The 18,475-nt window shown below is 51.8% G+C and overlaps 6 protein-coding genes across 6 annotated transcripts; 1 reads left to right on the top strand and 5 right to left on the bottom strand.

Moving 5' to 3' along the window:
- Positions 1-3,534: 3,534 nt before the first annotated feature.
- BO82DRAFT_359952 (GLTP domain-containing protein) lies at positions 3,535-4,930 on the bottom strand. The gene is made up of 4 exons (XM_025636711.1): positions 4,669-4,930; positions 4,542-4,600; positions 4,366-4,484; positions 3,535-4,239 (listed from the first exon to the last, which is right to left on the bottom strand). Exons 1-4 carry the CDS (start codon positions 4,778-4,780, stop codon positions 3,945-3,947), a joined length of 585 nt encoding a protein of 194 aa, XP_025485731.1. The 5' UTR covers positions 4,781-4,930; the 3' UTR covers positions 3,535-3,944.
- A 697-nt stretch (positions 4,931-5,627) lies between these two features.
- Positions 5,628-8,819, top strand: BO82DRAFT_359951 (uncharacterized protein). Its single transcript, XM_025636710.1, has 2 exons — positions 5,628-8,063; positions 8,115-8,819. The coding sequence occupies exons 1-2, from the start codon at positions 5,667-5,669 to the stop codon at positions 8,673-8,675; spliced, it is 2,958 nt and encodes a 985-aa protein (XP_025485730.1). The 5' UTR covers positions 5,628-5,666; the 3' UTR covers positions 8,676-8,819.
- On the bottom strand, positions 8,740-10,087 carry BO82DRAFT_359950 (putative mitochondrial inner membrane protease subunit Imp2). The gene is made up of 2 exons (XM_025636709.1): positions 9,374-10,087; positions 8,740-9,245 (listed from the first exon to the last, which is right to left on the bottom strand). The coding sequence occupies exons 1-2, from the start codon at positions 9,847-9,849 to the stop codon at positions 8,873-8,875; spliced, it is 849 nt and encodes a 282-aa protein (XP_025485729.1). The 5' UTR covers positions 9,850-10,087; the 3' UTR covers positions 8,740-8,872.
- Positions 10,088-10,278: 191 nt separating this feature from the next.
- BO82DRAFT_349105 (macro domain-containing protein) lies at positions 10,279-11,906 on the bottom strand. Its single transcript, XM_025633862.1, has 2 exons — positions 11,032-11,906; positions 10,279-10,923 (listed from the first exon to the last, which is right to left on the bottom strand). The coding sequence occupies exons 1-2, from the start codon at positions 11,667-11,669 to the stop codon at positions 10,479-10,481; spliced, it is 1,083 nt and encodes a 360-aa protein (XP_025485728.1). The 5' UTR covers positions 11,670-11,906; the 3' UTR covers positions 10,279-10,478.
- Positions 11,907-14,239: 2,333 nt separating this feature from the next.
- On the bottom strand, positions 14,240-14,787 carry BO82DRAFT_21154 (uncharacterized protein). Its single transcript, XM_025630705.1, has one exon. It carries the CDS (start codon positions 14,632-14,634, stop codon positions 14,323-14,325), a length of 312 nt encoding a protein of 103 aa, XP_025485727.1. The 5' UTR covers positions 14,635-14,787; the 3' UTR covers positions 14,240-14,322.
- A 1,702-nt stretch (positions 14,788-16,489) lies between these two features.
- On the bottom strand, positions 16,490-16,903 carry BO82DRAFT_21149 (uncharacterized protein). Its single transcript, XM_025630702.1, has one exon. The coding sequence runs from the start codon at positions 16,837-16,839 to the stop codon at positions 16,570-16,572; it is 270 nt and encodes an 89-aa protein (XP_025485726.1). The 5' UTR covers positions 16,840-16,903; the 3' UTR covers positions 16,490-16,569.
- Positions 16,904-18,475: the final 1,572 nt, after the last annotated feature.

Here is an 18,475-nt window from a genome sequence, read left to right as displayed (position 1 = left end):
TGAGGAATGACGTTGTGGGAGTAGGGGTGAACTTATGCTGGCGGACATAGCAAGATTCTAAAATATGTGTAAATAGAAAGTGTTGGACAGGGCCGTTAGGCTCCGGTAGGGCAAGTGAAGTCTAATCCTCTACCATCCATGGAACTAAACAGCAACTAACTACAGATATCCACTGCAAATAAAGGTTCTGCCCGTTCTTCTGGGACAGCCTTAACCAGAAATAGGCCTTGCAGGATACTCTTCCTCACGCCGCTCTTCGGTACTGCACTTGTAGCAACAATGATGTCCACATTGCTGTTCCATCGAAGCAGATCAAGATGCGCAATCTCGGCAAATGACGATTCAGCCCAGACGAAAAGCCAACCAGTTTGATCGATCTTGTTCGCACAGGGTAAAGATAGGCAGCCCCACCGACGGATGTTTCATTTCGATCTTCTTCCCTGTCAACACCGTTGGACTGAATTGGAAGCCTATCTTCCCTGACAACGATGTGTAAATGATACGCTACTGACTTGTGCTTAGATATTTCTTGCTTCAACATATCTTTGATCCGATCCTTTAGTATGCGTTGATTCTGTAAGTTATTCTTCTTTATGGGTGAGCGGGCTACTCGAGTACTTTGACTAATAAAACCACTAAGACTCGTGACGGGCAGCTGCCGAACGGTGTCTCCAACCGTCTCAACGTGCCCCTCTTCTGAAGTCCTTACCCGGCAACACAACTCCACAATTAATTTGAGCCTGCCGATCCAGCAAGAGGATCGCATCTGAGGATCTCAGATGCAGTCACACTTGTTCCACCTTCCTCCTCTTTTTTGAGTAGGATAATGCGTATAAGAACGATCGCATTGTCAACAGGTCTAGGGGCAATGTCTCTTGTGTAATGCACAATGCTGTTTGTTCTATTTGGCTTTCCCGGATACGCGTCTGACAGGTGACAGGTGTCAGCACTTGATGCCAGGGACAATTGCCTCGCCATCTCGCCTAGAACCTGAGCTAGCCTCTAGTGCCGCCGAGCTTCGCAACACCCTATCATGATTCGCAGGGAAAAGGGAAAGCCATGTCATCGTGCGCATTGCCCCCCTGATTCCAGTCCCTACAATCCATGATTCGGAGGAGGGTACCCGTTTCCGGCCTTGCTCCGCTTATGGTTTCGTCCATCAGTGGAACATGGCGGAAGCGGCGTCCACGAACCATAATAAGCTCGGCTATCGATCGATTTCGCATTAGTACATAGCACCATACGCATACTGATAACTGTCCACGGCATCGGGAAGTCTCGCGTGCACTACTGCTGTTTTTCTTCCAGGATCCTCCCTCGAACTAGGCGGGCACCGAAGCCTGAATGCCAATCCTAATTCACAATCCACCGATTGAAGGGAGGAAACTTTCAAGGTGCTGCATGTTTTCAGAGTGGTACAAAGTCGTAATCCCCCTCTCTTATCTGACCTGGATACTTGAGGTCACTGTCAACGTCACATATTAGGTAGGCTAGACCGGTCCCCACATAGTGAAACGGTCGTTGCTTGAATGCATGTTTCATCTGTCATCGGCCGAACTGTCATCAGAGTGCCTTAGATGCTATTTTAAGCCACCAGGTGGAGTGATCTGGGCTCTATACTTTATAGCATATACTGCTATGCTCCAAGAACGTGCGAGTTCCTTCTCCGAACTCACACCAACGCTTGAGTTTTGTCACACGTGCAACCGTGATGTGCATATATGGAGTGCTACCAGAAGCGGGGGTTCTGAGTTGTCACTTTCGCCCTATGCAACAGCCACCTGAAAGCAGAGGACTTCGTGCTACCAGTGGGTCCCAATTCTCCTCGCTCTGGGCGATGCCAGAGGTAATGTGAACCTAATTGTTGCCCTAGGGGAGCACAGGCGGTTGCATGCTGGGTTAACTTCAATGGAGGGCTAGTCACCATAACGATCAAGCCTATCATAAGAGTCATATCATTGCCAATATCCAAGAGTCCTTCAAAGGGAGAGTAGCATTTCAGATTGGCAGATACAGTACTTCGTAGTAGCCTAGCCCAGCCTACGGCCCGCGGCGGCATGCTAGATTACCCAATTGGGACAGAAGCGCAGACGACCCCGGGACGGTTGGTGCAGGCTTCCAGCCTTCTATGAGTCCCACCTCTAGCCCCCTTCACATGGCAATCTCGAAAGCGTTAGGTACACTGCGGCGGCAGTCTCGATTCAATGTTTATTCTAGGTCCTGGTAACCTCCTGGCTAAGTCACCGCTGCCATGCGCGTGACTACTCATGTTCTACCTTGCGTCCCTCCTTATGGCATCTGTCTTTCCACTACTCCATCAGCTGTCGCATAAGTATACCATCGGCACGCTTTAGCAATCATAGATGCTGATCACGTGATAGTAGATGAGCAAGCGCAGACATGGGCATGATGTGTAGTATAACAATATGTGAAGAGCGCAACGCACCTGAGCTCGCCAGAACAATCTGGTTGAGCCCAGGGATGTCAAATAGCATGCTTCCTAAGGTCAAAACCTGCCGCTTATTGAACAAAGAAAAACATTTGCGCAAGCGCGATCACACCCAGCGTCATGAGAATCGATTTCCTTGTACGAAAGTCGACAACAGCCTGCTGGAAGGAGATATCTGCGCTGGCCACCAGCCCTAGAAAGTGTTTAGCTATACCTAGTAGCTCTTGACAGGCCAGGTAATTCATCTACTGATGAATATAGGAACCACAAGGCTTGAGCAATCGTTTTGAGGCTACATGCTGATAAACAGTATCGGTAGTCTCGGAAGAGACGCCTCAAGGCCTGTGTTTTGTTCTGGTATACTGGCAGTCGACCACCCGGTGCTCAGACTTTTTCATCAATCGACGAAGCTCTAATGAGCCGCTCTGCGGTCGATATGTCGCTGCGTCATAGCCGTTCTCTCCCCTCATAGTACGTCAATCGGCTCACCTAGGTCGCCTAGAGAAAGCCCCAGGACTCAGCCTGGCAGGGGGAAGAGATTTTCCAGGTCATCATCACAGGATCTGCTTGTGAGTATCGATGCAGACGATGCAACAGCAACAGGGTAGGTTGCCAGTGATGGGATAGGTTGGAACACGAAGCTCGCGCGTAAGCCTCCCGGGCGTAGGGATTCTGTGTCCAGCACTTAGGGAGTGTTGACCAAGATCTAGACTCTATGGTGGACTTTCCGCTGTGTAGAAGGAAGATGAACTTTATAAAACAGCTTGGAACTTCAAACCTATGTAGCTCCGTGAGTGGATGCTTTCTTCGGGGCAGCTGCTAAGCGAGCATAGTGAGTATCAAGACCCAAGACGGGGCTCGTATGGGTCTTTACTCAAGTCGAAGGTCATCCATCCTCAACACTGCCCCCTTAATTTTCGCCCCAATATATAATCCCCGCCCATGCCTGTGTTGGCTCTTTCTAATCACGGTCATCGCCGTGCTCATCGCAGAAACTCAAATAGGATCGAGGCATTTTCCGGAGAATTCGGGTAGACTTGTCAATCATCTCGTCTCGCCGTACGCACTTACACCACCAACTCCCGTCTAAAGCTCATCCGGCCATACCATACAGCTTTGCATTATGGAGCTCCAGTTCTTATATGTGCATTGCTGTTTAACATGATTTGGAGGGTTTGTACCGGGCCACAGGAACGAACCGATGCCATGGTTGTGATGGCGCCAGAGTGGCCAAAGACATGAACAAGCTCACGCATCGTCTCGTACAAGTGTCCTCCTGTGATCGTTTGTGGACTCACAACTCCCCGCAAAATGAAAGTTCTCTCCAAGTGCGGAGTAGTAGAGATACGACAAACCCTGCGCAGACCAAATCTTCTCTATAAATAACATGCAAGAAGTCTCAGACTTTCCCGAATATATGTATGTACATTTCAAAAACTGCGCTTTCCTTCATATGCCGAATGTACCTGACATCACCTAGCCTTCAGAAAGATATCTACCATTTAGCCTGGGGGCTCTCCATGAATGCCTTGAGGATCTTGATCCGCTCCTCAAGGGCCGCAACATAAACATTCATGTTCGCCTGCACCTGAGCCTGATCATCGCCCAGTCTAGAGTAGAAGTCCTTTCGGTAAGGACAGGCCGACATGGCAGCGGAGAAGAGGGGCTTGACAACGAAGGAGTGGTGGGGTTTGAGGGTGCCGCCGTAAGCATTGCGGAAGGAGTCGGCGAGCTCGGTGGAGGCGTTGTCAATGTTGTGGCGAAGAGCTTGGGCGGTGAAGTCAAGTCCTCTGTAAGAGCGAGATGTCAGCTATGTTCGGGAGGTTGAAGGTGTCGATATGAACTATGCATCATGCATCGATAAGGGGGCTGGGTGTCATGGGCTGAGGGACGGGGAGGGGTAAGTCAAATCTAACCTAACGAGCCAAAGGAGACCCTCGGTGGCGGTGTGCTTTCCGGTCTTGAGCTCGTTCACAACAAGCTCTTGGAGAGTCTGAGACTCGGCGGGAGCAGCCAGGAACCTGTCCCTGACTTTCTGTGAGAGGGTTAGACCTGAGCGATGGCTGAATGCGGGGTAGTATGCTATCCGAACCTTGATGTTGCCGGTGAGGTCAGACTTGACAACGCCGAAAGCCTTGGATTGCATGAGATCTAGGAATTTGGTGTCAGCATACGGAGCTCTCCGGCGTGCTGTGCCATTTCCAATAACGGTCGCATACCGAACAAGGTGGTCAGGGCCTCAGCAGCATCGAGGAATTCCTCAGTTGAGATGCCGTTGGCGGTGATGGGAACGTCCGCGAAGGACTTCTTGCCGTCGAACCAGGTAGCCATTTTTGTGAAAGTAGAGAGGTAGAGTGTATGTTGGAAGTACAAAGAACACAGTAGATTGTAGGGAGGTAATAGAGAGAATGTGTGTCGAATGATCAGGGGTTGGGGGGCTTTATAAGGCGACGTGGAGGGGAGGTGGAGGGCAGCTCATCAACAGCCCACGGCGGCCTGTCACAACTCACCGCCGCAGGGGAGCGGGACACGCAAGCGGTGAGGTTCGAGACCAATAAACAAAGCGGGTCCCTTCGCCCCTGAGTGGTTACGTCAGCCATTGTTTCACTTGAGACAAAGGGTGCAAACATGGGAACGGATTATCAGGCTACAAGGCATTAAGGCAACAGGGCAACAGGGCAACAGGGCACAACACTTGGGAAAGGGGGAAGACCGCCAACGAACGACGTCATCGACTCCAGGCCAAGACTTGTCCCCAGTGTTGGTTCCTGGCCGATGCCAGATCTGCATCTCATCCTCCTCCAGCTTTCCTGGTTCGATTTTAAACCACCCTTTTTGTCCTTAAGGACACCCTAGATATCTCGTCGAGGGAGTTTCACCGGGGATGTCATGACTTCTCATGCGCCAACGGAGCAGCATTCCAGTGACGGAATGGCTACCGATCCTCGTCTCGGGTATCATGGCTCCAAATATCGCGGGCTGGATCCCGACTCTCTTACTGCAGAGAAATTGGTATGTGCGCACACACATCCATGTCTCAGCTGCTGACCCGACAAAGCATCATGCCTCTCCCAAGCACATACACATGACCAATCGGCGATTCTTCATCGGTCCCATCCCGCAGGGCTGGTTGCAGAATCACCGCAAATCGTGGTGGAGAACAAGGCTCAGGTTGAGTAAATACTCCTCAAGGACTGTCACTTTCTCTGCAGACCCCATGGTCGCACGCTACACCGAGGAGTACGACAGTGATGAATATGAATCGTCTCCCGAAGAAGAGTCAGCTGGTCTGGCTGATACTACTGAAGACGAAGCAACAGAACGGGAATCAGAAGGCGAAGCCAGTGATCGTGAGCCCCGCCTGCGAAAGAGCTTACGGACTATTCCCTACACTCTCTCTGAAGACAACGGACATGAGGTTTCGCGAACGACTACTGCAGACACAAGCCGATCAACCTCTAGCGAAACAGCGAACCACGAAGGCGCGTCTACTAGGAGACAAGATGGTGGCTCTGCTTATTACACGGCCCACGAGCGCGGCCCAAGCGATGCATCCTTAGAACCCAGCAGGATGGAATCGGAGCAACCCACGCGGGAACAAGACAGGCAAACGCTACAGGTTCCTAGCCAATATGCCGAGAGTCAGTCGAGCCCCATGATTCCTGCTAGCGATCATGGATCCACAACTGGGTTGCTAAGGCCAGCTTCGCGATCCAAAGGAAAGGGAAGAGCACCCTCCATCTCAACACCAGCAGATCTAGAACAGCATGAGCCTCGGGTGGAGAGCGACGAAGAGCAATCAATCCCGCAGGGCAAGCGAGTCAGGAGTAATCCTCTTCACCCACTGCACAAAAAGGCGGTCAGGTACAACCTGGATGACAATCTCTTGGACAAACAACAACGCCTTTTTTCGCGCATATCGAGGACACAGGGAGTCTTGTCACGACACCGACCGCACCGGCACAAAATCCAGGAAGGAGAGGTCCTGAAGGCAGAGAAAATGCTTGTCCGGATTGAGGAAACACTACAGGACAAGCTCCCCGATGACTATACAGAGAATGACAGTCTCAAGTCAGAGAATCGGGTTGTGGATCAGTGGCGGGAATACCTCGTGGCGTGTCGAGTGTCTTCCAATCCGGATGCGCCATTTTCCCTTCAAATGTACAAGACCCGTGTCATACCCGAAGTGCAGAAGGCAGGCACGCGGGTGTCACCGCAGTACGATATCCCGCTGGGTCGCAAACGGACTAAGGTAAATCTTTATTCACATTTGGACAAGACAATCGTCATCTGGGGGCCGTGTAAGCGAGGGACCAAGATCTTTATTGTACGGCCGAAATCTGCGGCGCATGCCATGGAATGGTACACGTTCCTGAGCCAGGTGCTAGGCAGGCGCCGTCCAACTTCACTCCCGATACATGTCCCAGACCTTGGGGTGTCTCTTGTTTTCAAGAATCCTTTCGAACAATTGGAAGCGATTTATTCGAAGAAGGGGAAGAGTGGTGTTCTAGGTCGCGCTGCGACGGAGGAGAGCTCTGTCGCTATAGCGATTGTGCGCGGTTGCTTGGAGATGCTGGAACACCGCCCCGAATGGGCCGAGGTCCTGAACCGCTGGTCCAAGACCGAGATTATGGGGCTTGCCTGGAAACGATATGATCGATTGGAATGGGTTTTTGGTACCAATGAAGCTAATATGTATGGCACAATTGCGATGCATACGACCCATGAGCTCGAGCTGCGACCGAGGCAACATTATCACACTCACATCAAGCACGACCATGAGAAGGAGGATGAGCCTCCACCGGTGGAGGGCTTTCTTGTACGTCTCACATCGCAGCGCGGTGTACACCAGCGGTTGAACAAGATGTTCTTCAAACGGTTGTATTTCTTTACCCAAGATCACCACCTGTTTTTCTGCCGGCCCTCCAAGTCACTGCCCCCGGCGCCTCCAAAGCTCGACCGGGATGAGACTACCACGCCTTCAACGCAGCAGATTTTGGACGCCTCGCCTCTTTCTTACGACATTGATCCGTATCCGTTGCAGGATGGCCAGATTACATGGCTCTCAAGTGGCAATAAGGAACACGTTGCCAAGTACGACGAGCAGGCCTATGCCCAACAGCAAAGAAATGCCCATAATATTGAGAATGCAGACGGATTCATCGATCTAAGCGGGGTTAAACAAGTCCGCAATGTGCACCGGGATGCTTGCCCAGCTGACCCCAATCTCGAACAAGGGCCCGACGTCGATTTTCAGCCTGACGCGACAGATTCGCGCCGAGATGACGGCGCTACGAAGCAGTTCGATGATGACAGGACGTTTGAGATGCTACTGCACAATGACCTTGTTGTTCGCTTCCAGGCGTACGATGTGATCACCAAGAATGAATGGATGAAACGACTCGATGCTCTGGTGAAATACTGGAAGGTCCGGCTGGCGACTGATGCAGCGGAGCTGAAGCTTCTCCGCCAGCGTAATCAAGAGCTTCTTGGCATCGATGAGGAGATGGAGTCAATCATGGGGCAATTCGCTCGAAAGTGGGAGGTCAAAAAAGCCGAGGCCTCGCCTCTGTTGCACAACATCTGTGCTCTGTCGGGTTGCCGGACAATCAAGGTACATCACACGCTACTCCAACGGAGAAGCAGATACTGACTGGAGATGTAGATGTCCGGACAACTATATCGGAAACCTCGCCGCCACAGCACCTTCAAGCGATGCCATGTCGTCCTCATGGCCGGAAAGTTGTTGATCTTTCGTACCTCCCTGCGGAAGCGCAACGGCGCCGAAGTGCCTCATATACACCATAGCTTGGAGACCACCATCGACCTGGCCGATTGCTATATATACTCGGGGCTTTTGACCGAATCAGACTTGCTTTACTCAAACCAGACTTTCGACAGCAACCGGCCTGGCCACAACTCCCTTCCGCGAGTCTATCTCTCGACAGACGTCTACACAAGTAGTGATGAGGACACCGCCATCGCGTTCGTGATCTGGCAGCCCCTGCGCAGAAACTACTTCCGTTCACACGAGTACGGGACCAAGGGAGAGAAGCGGCAACGGTTGAAGCAGGTGTCCACGCTGGGGGTGCACGGGCGGACCATCGTCTTCAAGGCGCGCAGCCGGGTGGAGAAAGACCGGTGGGTGTTGAGTATAGCATCCGAGATTGACCGGCTGCAAAAAGACCGGCCGGAGGATGTGCGAATCATCTCACAGCAGAATTAGCGATTGTTGCTTTGTTTCTTGAAGTATAGTTCCACGATCCGAAGCGTAGGATCAGTCTGCTCTCTAATTTCTATATAGTTACCACACACAGGAAGGACGAAAGAGAGGAAATATGTACATAGCCAATGGAAACAAACATAATATACACCATCCAGCACCAACAAGCTTACAGTAAGCATCCCGCCATCCGGCTCAGTCTACGACAACTGCGGCCTCTCCAACTTCACCGCCTCCTTAACCACACGCTCTCTCACCTCCTCCCGATAATGCTCGCCAAACCTGCGCTCCGTATCCCCTTCCACAAGCCCCTTCTCCCAATCCTCCCAGTTCAACCACCGCCACTTAGGCCACAGCACCGCCAACACCCGCCCCGTGATCAGACTGCAACTCACCGGACCGTAGGTATTACTATCCATCGACTTCCGGGGATCGCGCGCGTCGCCTTCCAACCACACATGGTTAAACGGCACGACCTGCGCATCCTTCAGACAGGGCTCGCGCGTCGTGATGCGGTCCCCGGGCAGTCCGACGACGCGCTTGATGGCGATATGGCGGGGATTCGCGGGGGAGCTATATCACACCGGAACGGAACTGTTAGCGACAGCGACAGCGACAGCAACAGCGACAGCAACAGCAACAACCATTCCCCTTCCCAGAGAACCCCGCCCCCCTAAGGATAGTTAAAGGACGACACTCACCGAAACGTAACAACCATCCCCCTCTCCAACCGCCGCTTCCGCTCCCAGGGCCACAAGCCCCCGCCCCCCCACATATTGACCAGCACCATATCGCTGGCCGTGTGCATCTGCTCGTAGTCCTCGTTCAGGTAGGGCGTCATGCTGGGCCCGCGCACCCACATCACCTGCAGCACGTGCTCGGAGAAGAAGAGCCCGATCGGGAGGAGCGGGAGGGTGGCGCCCAGCACGCGCACGGAGCGCCGGAAGGGCTGCGGGAGGGCCGCGTAGCGCGCGTGGAGTGTTGAAAAGAAGCTCGGGCGTTGGCGGGCTCGCTGTGCTGCTTGTTGTCGTTGCTGCTGGGCGTGCGCTTGCGCTTGCGCGCGGAGTTCGTCTTGGAGGTCTTGGACGAGGCGCTGGCCTTCGGTGGTTGCGCGGGAGAGTTCTTCGCGGGGGATGACGCGGGGTTTTGGTCGGTTTTGTCCAGATGGTGGGGGCATTTCTGTTGGGAGGTAGGGGAGGGATCTTTTGCTGGAGTGGGGTGGTAAGCTGGGTTGGTGCTGGGGTTTGCGTGCGGTGGAGCGGAAATGCGGAGGGAGGTGTGGATGCGGTCGCCGGGTTGGGAGGTTGGCTAGTACGGGAGGATGTCCGATTGCTTCCTGCGTTGTTTGTTAAGTTATCGTAAGTAGAGCTGGAAGAGGAATTGGTGCGCAATTGTGGAGGGAAACGGTATCGAAGTGTGTCGCATCGGAGCGTGCGATGCGATGGAAGCCGCGGAAGTGATCGTGATAATCATCGCAAGCTTGTTTGCGGTGTTTGCACTGATCGTTTCGGGAACTTTGTCCTGTGACCGTGGACCGGGCGTGGACCCGAACTATAGCTATTCTACCTACGAAGTATACCGTGAAAGACAGATAAATTCTTTGTGCCTAGAATTCTCCCATCGACCAAGAGTAAGAGTTGCATTAGCTATCTTATGTGAGGAAAAATCTCAATATCGATGGGGTTGATGTGCATTGCTCCATTCGCACAAAACCATTGAACATTCAGTCCCAGACGCCAGCCGAATCATAGAGTAACGTATTTGTCATAATGTTTGTGCATGATTATCCATAGTCGCCAGGCTCAACTACCAGTCCTTGGTCATCAGGCTATCCTTGGACAGAATGCCATCCGACGACGACTGCGAGCCATCCATGTCGATGATGCCGCTCGACTGGACGCTTTGCACGTCGGTGGCCGAAGGAGGCCGGTCGACCTCTACGGGGTCATCGTCCAATCTCTCCGTGCGCCCGTCCTCGGACTTGTCCACTTCCTCCCAGTCGTCATCCGATTTAATGGAGAAGTCCTCGATGTAGCTTTTACCTCGCTGCGCGGTCGCGGTCTCGTTAACCCTCTGTTTCTTGGTCTCCGGTTGGCCGTCCAGTCCGGGCTCCATGGTGGGCGCGTCGGGGAGCTTGGCTGCGAGTACTTCGGATGACAGTAAGGACTCACCGTCAGTGCTTGTCGGCTGGGATTCGCTCTGCTCGTTGTTGGTGTTGTGAGCGTCCTGACCCTCGGGTGGGAAGAATAAACTAGCAGACGAAGCATACTGTCAGAGCCCACTTATCGAGTAGGAGATAACCGTTCACAATAGCAAAAGCTCAGATGAAGACGAAGGGGGATCGATGGTCCAGACTTACGGCACGAGCTTCTCATAGGCCACCTCGTCCTTGCGCTCAAAATTGCAGAAGATGATGCGCTCCAACTTGCCAATATTGCCAGCGGTCTCCAGAAACTGGCGCGTCTCATCCAACACCGCTCTGGCGGCAGCCTCGCTCGGGTACCCGTATACGCCCGTGCTGACGGCCGAGAATGCGATGCTTCTCATGTCATTCTCCACGGCCAGCTCCAGACTGCGACGGTAGCAGCTCCGGAGTAGCGACTCGGGCCGCCGGGCATCCCCGCGCCGGCGCTCGGATTCGTAGATGGGCCCGACGGTGTGGATGACTCGTTTGCAGGGGAGCTCGTACGCGGCGGTGATCTTGGCGTCGCCGGTGTCGCAGCCGTCCAGGGTGCGGCACTCGCGCAGCAGACCGGGCCCCGCGGCGCGATGGATGACGCCGTCGACGCCCCCGCCGCCCAGCAGGCTCTCGTTTGCGGCGTTGACTATGCAGTCGACCCCCTGCAGCTTTGTGATGTCATTGCGAACCAACGCGATCGTGTCATTGAAGGCCTTGGACGGCGGCGCCAGAGGGGACGCGGCGGGGACCAACCGCTTCAGCTTGTACAGGAGGGAAACGGTCGGGATCTCCGCGAGAGGCATGAGGGGGCCTGCCATATTGCAGCACGGTCGTGAAGTAATTTATCCAAACGGCGGCGATTGGAAGTCTTTCCCCGCGTTTTGGACGTAGAGGTGGCGGGAGCCGGGCACTTGGAGCGCAGTTTGATTCGATCGAGGGGAGACGTCCTGCACGAGTGAGACGGTTCTTCGTTCGATGATACTCTGATTCAACAAGTATCAAATCAAGAAGGTGTACAACAGATGGCGTTCTCGAAAGATGTTCTTTGATGCAAGTACGCTGTTGTGGAGGGGGGTGAAGCTTGCTTGTCACACGTGATTGACACATGATTGACCCTTATCTTATCGCCGGGCCAACCCAGAGGTGAAGAGGTGAATCTTGTCACAAACGTCATAGTGAATTGGAATTAACCTCTGCATTGCTTAGGCCACTGTGGAAGGAAAGAGCTCCCAGTTGCCTCAGGATAGCAGTATATGGAAGCTGCGGTGTCCCTTTCGCGTATGATCCTAAGGCTCGAGATATCACCCTGGTGGCATTTCATGCCCTGAGACGAAAAACAACAATACAAGCTTGTCGCGAACCACGAAATAGCAGTCTCACAATCAACTGATCATATTTGGAATTCGGTTTGTGGAAGAGCTGGCAAGATCTCCTTCCTACAGCAATACAGGCCTGGCCAAGCTACTTCGAATAGTCTGTCAAGCAGATAGACCCTACAGAACACGGTAGCAATACCAACGCCCACTCACCTCACCTCCGCGCTGTACACTACTCCGTGCACTGAGTATGAATCGGATCTACGACGTCAAAATCCCAATCGATCAACGAAAAACCCACAATCGTTCGGGATCGAAATCTACCTGTCACCAGACTAAGGTGTACAAGACACTCCACAGCTCTATCTCCTCAGCCGAACCAATAATTGCCAGCCCAATATATGAGGAGTCAAACAATTCGATTATGCGCGGCTAGCAAACCAAGCGCCTGCAGGAACTGGAGGTCCGTTCTCCTCCTTCGCCCCACGAAAAAGGAAAAACAAGCCTCTGCATGGACAAGACCGAGAAAAACAGAGACTTGAGCCTCTTCCTTGATCGAGGAATGTGACAGATGCTAAGGTAGATCGAGAGGTCGAACCGCACAAGGTTTAGATGTCACCGCTTCTTTTGATCGGGCTCTCAGATCCAGCGCCGGGGCCCCTCAGCTGCCCCCTTTGATTACCCGATACGGCGCATGATGTATGCACGGTGCAGATGTTCTGTTTTGCTTTTCTGATCTGACAGATCTAGTCAGAAGTGATCGGTAACACTGCATCCGGGGTCGAGAGAGAGCAGTACACAAGGCATTAGACTACCGCCAGAAGATCCCAAATCAAGCCACATCTTGCAGATAGGACCTGAATGATTGGCCCAGAAGAGGGCAGGGCGAGCTAATGCAAGGGCCAGAAGAAAATCTCTGTGCACGACTGCGGGCTGATGGTGGGAGCTCTTGCACGCGACAGTTGAAACCTAAAGATGATGTGGTTTGCTGGGTTGTGCGTTTGTTTTTAGTAGAGAGAGGGGATGAGATGGATTGTGATTTGTCAAATGATGTCAGTGACAGTCTCAAGCCACATGCCCTGCGCGATTAGTCGCAATATGTATGCACACACAGACACATTCCCTCTCTTCCTTTATATCATCATGCATGTGTACTGTACAAACTGCATCGCCACATCATCCAAACATCTGCATGCTCTCAGACCACCCCTCCACTGCTTCCCCCTGTTACTGCATTTCCATGCATGGGAAGCACCTTCGACGGGGAATATGGTCGTGTACAGGGATGTTCGGACAGAGGAAGATGGAAAGTAAGTGAACTCGATCTTCAAACTTTTAACCTCTGCCACCATGAAATCACTCCGCATTCGGAGTTCGGATGCATGTCAATCACGCCCTTCGCCCAAAAGGACAAGCATATTACATTTGCACTGTCTATGAACGACAAGAAGGGGCGCACAAGACGCGCCCGACTCATCCACGCCGCAATGGATGCAAGTCCAGCAGATCTAGTGTGGTTGCCTTCCTCGTTGCCTGTTCCCGAACTTAGCAGCTCGGGATGATGGCAGACGTTGGCAGACAGGTGCCAGATGCAATCGATGCGTACAGGTGAGCTAAGTTCAAATCCCGAAGATACCTACTCTTGGTTTTGCCCATGCCCGTAGACCGGAAACATGTAAGCTGGCCATAGAAGCAAAGTCGTTCGCGCAGCGGAGGGATCCAAAGAAAAACTTTTGGATCGATGAGGCATAACTATATCCACTGAAATGTGAATCAATGTCTCAATCTGGATACTCATGATTCCTTCGAGCTTATACCTTAACGAGTATAGCCAAGGCGTACCTCTCCCCTTCTCCAAACCTGAACCACGGGGAAAGCTTGCGGAGAATGGAACGCTAGGATTGTATGGGTGTTGCGGCTCTGTGTATCTACACTAGACAGTAGCAGATCCCTCACGCGCATCGATTTTAAATCTGCATGGCGAGACATGACATGACACCCTCCCACCCCCAAAAAAAAGACAATGGATTTGTAATTTACAACCGAACCCCCGGGGGAGCAAATCGAGTTTGGTTTTGGTTTAGCACCCCACCCACAAAAAAAAAGGTTCTAAGGTAGGTTTTTGTGGATCAGTTTCGAAAAAGAAACCTTCGCATCATACATGCGGTCCAATAGCAGAGTTCCAAATCATGTCCCCAAAAGAGAAAAACCAAACACCCAATGAATGGAACTGACTGACTGGGTGGGTTTTGTGTTGGGGTGGGAAGCTGTCCTCTCCGGGCGATTCGGTAGATGCCAAAGAAATCTGGGCGCCGTCGTACTGGGGCCAGGGGACGGCGGGAAGCGCCAAAGCAAGGGGGACCGAAGAAGGACGAAAAGAAGTTCTGTTCTTCGCGAACTGTCCGAGAAGGAAAAGAGAGAAAAAAAAATCCAAAAGAAAAAGAGATGGGGCAAACACATCATCCATTCTGATCTTAGTGGTTTAGTGGTTTAGCTTGCTAGCCTTTTCTTTCCTCCCCAAACAAGAAGGATTGGAAAAGAGTTTCTTCACTTCAACCCTTTCCTAGGAGTAGTGTGTCTAAACCTGAATAGCTTGGTTAAGAATGTTTGTTTCCCTTCACCCATCGCTCGGTCTAAACCTCCAGTAAATCCCGAACACCCAAATCATCTGCACTACCTCCGTACTACTGAGATACTAAGAATACTGCTGGAGCGAAAGCCGAAAAGTGGAGGGAGGGGAGAGCAATCGGTCTTCTCTTCCGTCCAGTCAGCGGATGTATCCGTTGTGGACCGGTCAATGCAGAACGAAGCTGAGGAAGGTACAGACAGGAACGGTTCCAAACTTCCAATCGAACCTCGTACCGTTACACGAGGTCGCCGATTACTCACGGCAGAGATTGAGAGAAAGGACTACCACCTTTTTCTTCAATGCTTAGGTTACTTTTTTTCTTCTAGACCACGTAGAATGGCTAGTGTGGTCTTGGGTTGGGGGGGGGGGGGGAAAAGGGAGATCTGAGCGCCCAAGCCCAAAGGGGCTTAGAAGGTAGAAGTGGAGCGGCCGGCGCGCGCGATCCAAGATGAACTGTCCCATGATCCCGTGCGAGATCGCTAATCCTAACCCGCTTGGGCTATCAGAGATTCAGGATGTCGGAACCACCTTCTGCACACCGTGGAGTCGCGCGATATCCCCGACGGAGAGGAGAGTCAGATCAAATGGTTGGAGACTAAATCTACGCTAGATTATGGAGATGAACCAGAGGCAACACCGCTACACAATGAACAAAAGAGAAAAAAGAGAGGAAAAAAAGCAAGCATACGTAGATAGGTTAGGCGTGTTGGGTGGATGATTCTTGTCATGCGTAAGTCCTTTCACTTCACCTTTCTCTTTTTATGTACATTGCAGACTTGTGGGCTACAGCATTTCCCCCCCCCCCAAAAAAAAAAAAAAAAAAAAAAAAAAAAAAAGAGAGAGAGAGAAACCGTAATCAAGATTTAGGCAGCCGTGCATGCTGGTCTAGTAGTATGTCTTTTCTCCACGCAGAACGACTAAGTACGTATGCTTGTTGATTCTTTTCCATTTTCTTTCAACCCCTCGTGTTCACTACACGTTGTAGTCCAAACGCAGTCCCTGAAAAAGAGGGGCTGGAAACTTAGTACTAGCTTCATTGGCAATAGCGATATTCATCCAGCAACAGGGGGCGACTGGCATGTTTCGAGATTTCATAGTCCACTAGTTAGGCCAGGGAAGGGCTCCATCAAGCCAGTTCAGTAAGATAGATAAAGTCCAAGCGAGCGAGCGGATAAGCCCGGAGCCTCCGATCTGCAATACCAGAACCAACTGTAAGTCGGTATAGTACTGTACATCGACTACTACATTTGTAGTCAGGAGGTTTAATTACCGGTAGTTAGCAGCGTCTGGGCGAAATCGAGCCACGAATCGAAACCTAAGCGCCAGATGAGCCAATCAGTAGGCATCGCCCCGCGGCAGCTTGCGAGCGATCCTACACGAGGCTGCGGTGGTATTTCAGCTGGTGGTAACTAAATTGTCCGATCTGAAAGGCAAACAGATGCCCTCCCATACACGATGCTCTTTACTGGGATCTACCCTGTAACTGCCAGTCATATGTTCTGTACATTATGTATCAAAGAGCGGAACCTGTAGAATACGGCGTCACATGTACATACTGGGTACATACTCCGTATCTAGAAACGTATACAGAAGCCTGACAAGATGTATGGGTTACCTGGATAGACATCTTTCGTGGATGAGGCAGGTCTGCGGTGCTACAGAGTCATCAATAACATGGTATGCGTAGCCTTGATGCCATGTGGTTCTAGCTCTCAGCTCGGCTGGTGACGGAGCCATGTCTTCATCAGGTTGACATTCTGCTGCGGATTGAATCTACACAGCGTGTCTGCACGTACTCAAGCTAACCACACGAGTGACCATCCAGACACTGACGGAGCCTTCAGACAGGCGCGCATGACTCCGTGAAGATGAATCTGATGGGAAGCAAATAGTCGAGCCAGGCACGTCGAGCCCACAAGCAACCCCTAGATCATCCATACACCATCCAACCAGACCGCCGCAACAACCACGACTGTGCCAACTGACTGTGATGGAACCGGATGATATACATACACACATACATGCATGCATACATACATACATCTTCCTGCGGCCTCCATGAACATGCAGTACCGCAGGGATTACCCCTGCTGCTGCAAATACGGTCAATTGGTATTGGTATGCGTGAACACCTCAGAATTGCAAATCCAACGAGCCAGCCAGACTAGCCTTGGTTTTTTTTTTTTCTTTTTTTTTTTTTTTTTGGCTCACTCTCAAACAGGAATGCAGCACCCACACGCCGTGGCGGCGCCTTTCTGTCTTAGTTCTGGATATGTGGTTTGCGATTGGCGATTGGCGATCGATTCGTTCTATTCCTTCTCGAGTTGTCACAGATCAGATCCCGATATCTCAGGCTGCCTGCCCCCCTCCTCCCCCGGTCGATCTACCTGCAGCCTTGTTCGCTAGGGTTCGATACCCAACTGCGGGATACTTTCACCTCAAACTCCGCAAAAGTTAGAGTCTTAAAACATTGGAAGTCCCAAGAAGGCCTCATGTTCTTTGTGAAAGAAAGGAGGGAGGGGAGTGTTCCCGTGCTAGATCCGGACGTGAGTTTACACGTATCAGAGACTACAGACATAAAATTGTCAGACACAGTCCCATACACTCGAGTAGTCACGGTGCCAGTTTGAAGAAACTCCTCAAAGATCCGGATCCTTATAAAATGCCAATGTCACTCCTGGAAAGGAAAAACTACTACCCAAATGGAACCAACCAAAACCCGAAAAAAGAAAAAGAAAAAGAGCTTCAGGTGCAACCACCGCAAACCCCGAAAGATACTAGGTAAAGAAGGGCCGTCTTCGAATCTGTCAATCAGCTGAACTATCTATCTATCGGACCCTATCGCCGATCGAATAAGAAAAAGCATCTGCCCCGCCGGGTGCTTCCCGTCGACTGATTCGTGAGTTGGATGATCCTTGGTTCGATTTGAGATCTGCTTTTCGCTCGGTGTCATCCGGCCTAACCGCCTGGCACTTTCAGAAGTTTTCGGCAGATTTCTTTTTTTTTTGTCTAATCAAAAGGGGTAAGTAAGTAAGTAAAAGATCAGCCCCCCCCCCCCCATCCCCCATCCCTCCCCTTACCCTCTGCCGAAACTTGCGAGGCTCCTAGGCCAAGACTAGAACTACGTAGCAACAAGGAATCTGCGTTGGGGAAACAAAAAAAAAGCGACGATCGAGGTGGGATCCACCGTTCTCATCTTTTGGTCAGGATGATATCAGACGATCTTATACCAGAGGGCGAGGGCGAGAATTCGGGAAAATGCCGAATTCGACCCGCCCCAAAAGAAAAATTGCATCTCACCCGGCATGATCATAGTCTGCTGATCTGGTAGGCAAACATCTAGGTTCAGGGTTTGGTTTCAGGCCTTTGCTCGTTCGTCCCAGGGAAATCATTCTAAATGACGGTGGAAATGAGGGGCAGACAGTACGTACGTAGACTTCACACAAGGCACGGAGTAACTAGTCTGGAACTGAGACCCTGGCGAAGGTATCTTGGGTATCATCATGGCTCAGACCGAAGTAAGCATTGCATGCCCAAACAGACGGCGTATCAACTGTTCTTAGTGGATAGGCGAGGTAGGGAGATAGATCGATCGATCAGTCCGCAGTGGTTTCACCGCTTAAAGTACCGAGAGATTGGGTCGGTGGGGTCGATACTAGGCGCTCTTGATAACTACGTA

The sequence above is a fragment of the Aspergillus uvarum genome (assembly GCF_003184745.1).
Source record: "Aspergillus uvarum CBS 121591 unplaced genomic scaffold BO82scaffold_115, whole genome shotgun sequence".
Taxonomy (NCBI): Eukaryota; Fungi; Ascomycota; class Eurotiomycetes; order Eurotiales; family Aspergillaceae; genus Aspergillus; species Aspergillus uvarum.
This window is presented reverse-complemented; position numbering and strand designations above follow the sequence as displayed.